This window comes from Lactuca serriola, chromosome 5, assembly GCF_051521515.1.
Source record: "Lactuca serriola cultivar US96UC23 chromosome 5, Lser_US96UC23_V15, whole genome shotgun sequence".
Lineage (NCBI taxonomy): Eukaryota > Viridiplantae > Streptophyta > Magnoliopsida > Asterales > Asteraceae > Lactuca > Lactuca serriola.
In genome coordinates, this window is record NC_136412.1 from 283,822,612 (window position 1) to 283,830,931 (window position 8,320).

Here is an 8,320-nt window from a genome sequence, read left to right on the forward strand (position 1 = left end):
CATAGGCCGTAAACTCCCAGTTTACGGCCCGTGAATTCAAGTGTAACTTTTCTGGACGGTTTGAAATATTTCAATGATAATTATGCATCGTATTTTCGAAGTAATTTCTAGGCCGTAAACTGGAGTTTACGGCCCAAGAACATTTGTCGATTCAAGTTGTTTGTCTGACTGGGTAACAATTGCTTGTTTTTCCTTGCTTAAACCGTGAACCTAAATTTTTCTAAGGGAGTTCTTTAGGCCGTAAACTAGAGTTTACGGCCCAAGAACCAAAACTGTCAAAAGGTTTAATTTTTTAAGAAACATACATCTCTAATAAATAATTTTTATTTTGATCAAATTTTATTGTCATATGTTTGTCAAAATAAGTTTTATTATTGGTGTAGGTTTCTTACAACTGTGTTTGAGTGCAGGAAAATGACAAATCTCAAGTTTGCAGACATGCACAATCTGGCGATAGTTCTTGCTGATCCACCTGTCGCTCATTCCGACATGCTTTCAATGATTCACAGGTTGCGTGAATGTTGTATTGCATCAGCTTTGACAGTCAATCCGGTGATCTATCAGAACATCGTTCGTGAGTTTTGGGCGACGGCAAGGACGCAGCTGGATGACGATGGAAATTTCACAGTCGCGGCGAAGGTGCAAGGACGAGATATTGTAATCGATGAAAGTTTTGTTCGAAATGCGTTGCTGATTGATGATCAACCGAACTATCCGACGGAAATTGGAATAGAGGATGTTCAGAGAATACTACGACGTATGAGTTATGAAGGAACCTACCTGCCAACGTTAAAAAAACTGCTTCATCCATATTGGAGATTTCTGGCTCATGTGTTCGTAAGTTGTATATCCGGTAGAAGGAGTGGGCATGATGAAATTTCTCAACGCACAACTGGTGCATTGGTATTTTTGGCCTCTGGAATTCATTTTAATTTCTCAAAGTTCATCCTAGAGGAATTTGTCATAAACATCCGGGCTTCTACTAGGGATACTTTTCTCCAATATCCCCGCTTCATTCAATTGTTTGTCGAGATGCAGTTTCCTGAGGTTAGGAAGTCAGGAGATACCCTGGATATGAAATCGTTGGGTCCATACACTGTGGGACTCATTAAGCAAAACCGAAGAGGAAAAGTTGTCTTTCGAGGGCGTTATCGATTGGAAAAATTCGGTAAATTTACAGAATTGGATGAGACGCCAGTGTCATATGAATCATCAGAACCGACTTCCTCTGAGAAAACGTCTACTGAGGGTTCGACTCCAGCAAACTTTGTGATAGACGTGACTGAAGATGATGAAGATTCACAAGCTCAGAGAGATCAAAGTACCTCTAGTCATGAACATGAGTCGAGTGAAAGACAGGATGAAAGGGAAATAGGTACCGGTGATGATGGACGAGACTCATTTGAAGATCTTGATCTTACGGGATTTGATAATGATGATATTGCGGCTTCTTTAGCTAGTAGTGCTAATGTTGTGTCCAACGAGATATTTGACACGATTTTTCAAAATGTCGATGATAGTGTTTTTCCGTCAACTGAGAAAAGAAAAACGAGCGAAACTCATACTCCAATTTCCGAGCAGATGGTGTCAACTTCAACTCCAATGGAGGTAGTTGTGGGATGTTCCCCTCCCGTGTCTATTTCTCCTACATCTGAACCATTTGTTAGTGTAATACCTCTACAGGCTGAGCATCCTCAATCTAAGAGGAGAAGACTTGATGAAAGACAATCCGAGCTAATTACTAGTTTGGTGAGTGGTCTTCCTACACCACCAATCACTACTGCTACTACACGACTTTCTGTAACAAAGATGTTTGCAACTGGACCTAGTTCAGTCTTTGATGTTGGTGGCCCTTCAGCTCCTCCTGGTTTTCCTGTTCCAAGATTTAATAGGGATGCTGCTTCTGAGAGACTAGCTTTGCATATGGCAGAGGAACAGCTTCGTTCGTCTAGCCCTCAAGAAAGGAACATTTCTATGAGTGAAGGGGGTGTTCCTGATGATGATTCATCTGATGATAGTTTACAAAAGGAGATCTCGGTTTTAAGTCAGAAGAACATAGAGCTTGACATTCAGGTAGCTGAACTTCGTGCTCAGAACATTGAGCTACGTACTCAAGTGTCTAAACTTCAGTCGGATAGAACTTATCTTGGCGGACAACTTGCAGAAGTTAAGAGGGATAGAAAAGTAAAAGATAAGCAGATTTCTGATCTTCAAGAACATTTCAATCTACTGACTTCAAGCTACTTCGAACTGAAAAAGAAACTGGAGGATGATTTTGGTGAAAAGTATAAAACAAGCGTAGAAGAACAAAGAATAAATTTACATGTACAAGCGTATCCAGTAGATGTGCCAGCTAGTCAGTCTTCTGGTTCTGCTGAGCGTATTGGAGTTGTTCTTCCTATGGCTTCTCATATTCAAGAGATCATTCGGAAAAATCAGGAAGATGATACTGAAAGGGGGCAGTTATTGTTCAAGCGAAATGTTACTCAGAGCAATTCTAAAGGGGAATCTTTGATCACTGTCACTGATCTTGAAGTTGTTCGATTCAGAGATACTTTTGGAGATCGGTCGGGTGTAGCTGCTTGGGGATTTCACGATCCTCTTCGACTTTGGATTATTATTCGCAAGAGTGGTAATTCAGAGTTGTATAAGGATATTCGTGCCTTTAGTTCATTGACAAGGGTTGATCTTACGGAGTTATCACAAGCTCCGTTTATCAATCTATTAAATAATTCTCAGGTTTCGCAGTTCAAATTCTTTCTAGATGAGCAAGTAAAGAAGGGATTTCCTACAATGCCAACTGCTGAGTCAATCATTCTGGAACATTCAGATGTGTTTGAAGCTTCTTCTGATAAACCACTACAGTTGGTTATGTGGCCACCCACGACTCAAGTTAAACAATTTCCCATTGTTCAAGGTTATAAAGACGGATCTCTCGGTTCTATGGAGTGTTGGGTTTATGATGAAAATACTTGTGGTGCGGTCATTAAGCTCAAGAATGGGTGCATACGGTTGTATGATCGAAGAGACCTTCTGCAGTTCAGGAAGTGGGATATTCATTATCTGAGCAACTTTCAAATCAAAGTGGTTGAAGATATCTATGAACAAGGAGCCAAGGCGTATACCAGGATGGTTGCTGAGATTTTGAGCAAAAGGATGTGGAATGGTGCTATGGGTCAATCGGATGTCATGCTGGTGAAGAAAGGAATGGGGCCAAGCTAGTCCAAACCAAGGGGGAGATTGAAAGACCCTGTAAAATGGTTTGGTCTAGGCATAGTCATAGATAGCAGTAGAAATGTAATTATTCGTGTTTTGTTTTGAGTTTACGGTGTTTATGAGCAAAGTGGGTTTACGGCCGTAAACTCTTTACGGCCGTAAACACCTTACGGTTCCTAGTCAAGTCTTTAAATAGCGAGTTGTGTCGGTCTTTATGAGTTGTTGATGCTATCGTATACTTCCAAGTTGTATCAGACGTTTTCCAGTATTAAAGCGTATGCAAGCTTGGTATTTTGTTCTTTATTGGTTTATTAATTCGTGTTTGCACCTGTTATTGTCTTTGATCGTTGGTAGATCGATTTTCGGGACTTTACACTTTAAATACCCGAAAATTACCTAAAAAGGTTTTTTTGAACTTCACATATTATGGGTTGATTGGTTGCGAAACAACACCCCGTTATACAAAACATCAAGCGAGCCCAATAAAATAACTATCAAATAGCAGACGATACACGAAACAACAGGCGGGTTACGATACACGAAACAGGAGGCGGGTTAACATGCTATACTATTAGGCCAAATGTATATGGCCCCTTGTTTGAAACTCCAGAACTGCCACTACTAAAACTCAAACGGTTGACTATTTTTAAAGTAATAACACCTAGAAACCAACTGCGTGCACCATGCAACACCAAATCAGGGATATCAAAAAAAACAAATTTATGGCTGTTTATGGAAACATGTCACAAAATAATACACCCAAAATACAAATTTCTAGTTTACTAATATACATGGGGACAATCTAAACCCTCACATTACACATTCCTTGTAAATTTAATATAAATAAATTGTTCGTATAGGCAAATGTTTAAATGTTTCACAACTTCAAGTTGATTTTCTCGGACCAGTCAAATATTCCCGTATACACCTGATCGCCTCCCAATTCTTCACCTGTGGCCCCCGCCGCAACCCTTATAACATCTTCAATCAATTGAAAGTTCCCCATGATATCCACGTGGGCCCCACTCAGTGTGCCCCGACCCTCGAGAAAGTTAGATGGAGGGTTGTGATCGTATTCCCTAATGTGTGTCTTGATTCCAGAAGGATTGAATCGGGTTTTCCCACGCCACCCTTTTGCACACATGAATCCTGCACTTAATGCGGGAACTGTTTCATCCCCATCAACTGTATAAACTCCGTCTTTTAAACAGCAGTCCTCGTTTTTATCCTTTGCTGATGCGTCAATCCGGAATGGAATGTAGCATTCCGCTGCAGGAGTGAGTTTGTAAATATATGCTCTTTCGGTTGGGATTCCGACTCCGTACATCGAATAGATCTCCATGTCGGGAGCATTTGGTAACCTGAAAACATCAAAAGAATTATGCAATTTAAAGTGCTAATTCTTAAAATAATGGCAATACAAGGTATCAGTTTAGATCCGTTTAAAATAAAAATGGGTCAATTTCGGTTATATTTTATGGTTTAACAGGTCAAATAGGTAAAACAAAAAAGTTAAACTAAAAACAAAAGAGGTGGGAGGTCAGACAAAGTGGATTTAAGTGTATGCATCCTAAACCGCTTAAATAAATGATATGATTATGTTAATAATATAAATTTTAATTATATTGATGTTTAAACTAGTTATAAAAAATTGACACCTCAATGTTATAAACGGGTCGATTTGGGTTATATTTTATCTTTAGTGAGTCAAATAGGCAAAAGGAAAAAGTTTAGCTAGAAAAGAAGATGTGGGTGAAAAGTCGGCCGAAGTAAATTTAAATGTTACATAACATCCTAAACCGCTTAAAAAGGATTTGATGATTATATTTAATATTTTTTTTTGCAATTATGTAATGTTCTAATTATATTTTAGTTAGAAAAAAATGAACAAAATGTGTTGGCAGTTGGACCAATTTGACCCGTATTAAAAAGAGCTAAATGCAAGAAATAACTATAAACTTTGATTTATTTGCATTACAACTTTGAAAAAATTCTTACTGAAAATTCTACCCAATTATAGCATCGTACTTTCAAGTTTTTTTTTTTCATTATAGTTTGGATAATCTACCCAATTATAGCAACAAAAATTATTGTTATTCCATGGTATTGCTATAACTGGGTAGACTTTTCAAAGTACAATGTTGTGATGCAAAGAAAAGGAGAAAAGCATTTAATTTAGAAAACATCAACAGCAATGAAAATTATTGTTTTTAGATGGTACTGCTACCCAATTAACCCAATTTGACACCTCTTACGACCACAAATTGTAATTTTGAATCAAAATATTTCCAAAAAAAAAGGAGAAAAACATTTATTTTGGAAAGAAAAGAGTGCTTGGCCACATTCACATCGGACAAGAACCGAATGTCAAAGATCATAAGATAACAAAAGGAAGCTACAAGAATCTTACTTGGTCTCCAACGGGTTTGACCAGTATTTGTAATGTTCATATTTGGGGTCATCTAAATCCTCAGCAATACCAAAAGAAAAATGAGCACTCCCTCTTTCCATCATTTTTGGGGCAACAAATTCCAACATATCCACAATCTCGCCAGCTGTATACACTTTGTACTCAGCAACAGCCTTAATACCACCAAATCCCATGTCATGGTATTCAGTCCACACATCCCGACAAGTATGATTTGCCACACTGTTTCCTTTCACCGCACCCTAAACATCAAAAATTACCTCAGTACATGTGTATGATTTGGTGATCATAATAACATGTCAACTGCCGGATGAAGAATATAGATCATCCGGCAGTAGATAGTTGGGAAAAATATCAATAGCCTTACCCTAAATTCTATCCTTTCAATCTCAGATGATTGTGCCTCTGCTACATCTCTACCAAATGACACCATCCTTCCATAATTTGCGTGTGTTGCTTCACATTCTTGACTTGTTGACTCGTTTTCGGTGACATTCTTCCCGTTCTTTCTCTTACTCGGACAATAACCTTCTTCAGGTGACCAATCAAGGCCACCCCAAATCGTGTCCCCGCCTTTCGGTATCATGGACATGGTTGAATCCCACGTGCGACTCATTCTCATCAAATGTTGCAACGTTTGAATCTGAAATAAATCCGAGTCCAACACACCGGGTGCTAGTGCCCTACACATCAATGTTGTATCTTGTAAATCTTGATAGTTTTTTTGTCAGATATAATGTCAAAAAAAAATTATATAAACCTGGCAGACGCAATATCTTTGGCTTCAGCAGAAAAAAGGCCGGCTACAGCTTTTGGGACACCTAAGAAAGGTCCACCAATGTTTATCACCGCCTTTATGTGTTTAGCACACCAATCTGGTCCACCACCACCACCCATCGGAGCTGGTGCTTCCACCCATTTCATGAAATGCAAAAAGTAAATGACACCCATTGAATGTGGAATCACAACCGCTTTATTGCCACCATTTGTAGCAACCATCAGTTCTATATTGCTCTTTATCCTGCTCAAAGATTGGTCTCTTACCTGAACATCATAAAACTCCATGTTTTAATTTATACGATAATGACAAAGTAACAGGAATTACACATGAAGGAAATCTAATCTATACCTCTGTATTTTGAAATGAGAGCCTCCAGTCATATGCAGCCATGTACATATTCTTCTCTTCATACCCAACACGAGCTAAGTTAGCTATCAAAACAGCCCATACAAAATATCCTGGAGCAAAGTAGTCAGCAGCTACAAGTCCACTCACGGGTCTGACCCGTATACCCGGTGGATCCATCCCTGTTTTGTTGTCTAGCGACATATGTTGCACCCAGCATGAAGGTCTGCAGGATAAGCATTACAAGAACCCATTCATATGAAAACAAAGATTATTCCTATTCGATCGATTAGGGTTGATTTCAAGTTTAATTTCAATTTCCAACAGTGTAAAATATGCCAGAATTTGCCAGATAACATGTAGATGATGATGATAGCGTATACGTCTTGCAAGCAATTGAAACCCAAAAGCCCAAAAGTGTCGAATATTCATAGATCAGAAGTCAAATCTTACTCTGTATTCCTTTTTTTGGGTAATTTCGTACGTTGAAGAAATTAGATCTTCAGCAATCAATCAAATCATTGAAGAAGAAACAAAAAACGATGGTGAGGTAGGTAATACCTCTTATAGACTTCGCCAAACGTCCCACCCCAAAGCCTCTTTCGGAACAAACCATCCATACACTGATGCCCCTCCCATAGCTCAAGTCCACCGGTTACAATCCCCGGCACAAACACCACCGGATGCTTCACCTTCAAACCTTCTTTCAAACATTTAACACCAGGAGGATCCGGCATAGGTCCGGTGATTGCCTCCGTCACAAACTGCGGGAAAGAGGCAGGCATCGCATTGTATAGAAACAACAACAGCCACCACGCCGTGCATACGCATCCTACAAACCAACAACAGTTATCGAGGCACGAATAGTTCTTGCTCTTTGACTTTTTTAATGCTTTTTCTTCCTTATCATCGTCTTCGTCTGGCTTCGTATCCGGATGCTGCTGTACTTCGTCTTCTGGTTGCTTCCTTCTCCGAGTCACCGCCATTATTGCTTCAACTTATATAAATCAGCAAATAGACAACAAATCATGAACAACGGAGTTGAAAGTGTTGGTGTAGGCCACCGTGGTTTGGTGGTCCGATGGTCGCAGAGAGCGGTGATAGCGGCGGAGACATGGTTGAGGAAATGTGTGGAAGCTTAATAGGATTGGGTAGTCGCGTGAACCGGCGCTGTCGTGGGTCCAGCGTGGGAATTAATTAAATGATTTATCCTAAAAAAAGAATTATATGCCCGGATTTCAAAAGTTAAACACTTTTTTCCTTATTAATATTTCGAAATGTGTGGAAGATGATATATCCTAAAAAAGCATTCATTTAATGATCGTATTATATAAATAGATTTCTGTTTAAAATAGGACTATAAAGAAAGATGATTTGATCATATTGTAAATTTTATGTTTGATAAAACAATCTATTGAAATCGATCTTAAATATTAACGAATAATATGGTTGAAATTTTCTAATATTGATTTAAGTCGAGATCATATCGTTGATAATTTATTATAACAATTAGAGCTGATAATTGGTCGATTTAGGTTAGGTTTGGGTTT

The 8,320-nt window shown here is 38.8% G+C and overlaps 1 protein-coding gene across 1 annotated transcript; it reads right to left on the reverse strand.

Moving 5' to 3' along the window:
- Window positions 1–3,919: 3,919 nt before the first annotated feature.
- LOC145054507 (phospholipid:diacylglycerol acyltransferase 1-like) lies at window positions 3,920–7,899 on the reverse strand. The gene is made up of 6 exons (XM_079002718.1): window positions 7,332–7,899; window positions 6,774–6,996; window positions 6,405–6,688; window positions 6,012–6,327; window positions 5,627–5,886; window positions 3,920–4,577 (listed from the first exon to the last, which is right to left on the reverse strand). Exons 1-6 carry the CDS (start codon window positions 7,754–7,756, stop codon window positions 4,094–4,096), a joined length of 1,992 nt encoding a protein of 663 aa, XP_078858844.1. The 5' UTR covers window positions 7,757–7,899; the 3' UTR covers window positions 3,920–4,093.
- Between the last annotated feature and the right edge of the window lie 421 nt (window positions 7,900–8,320).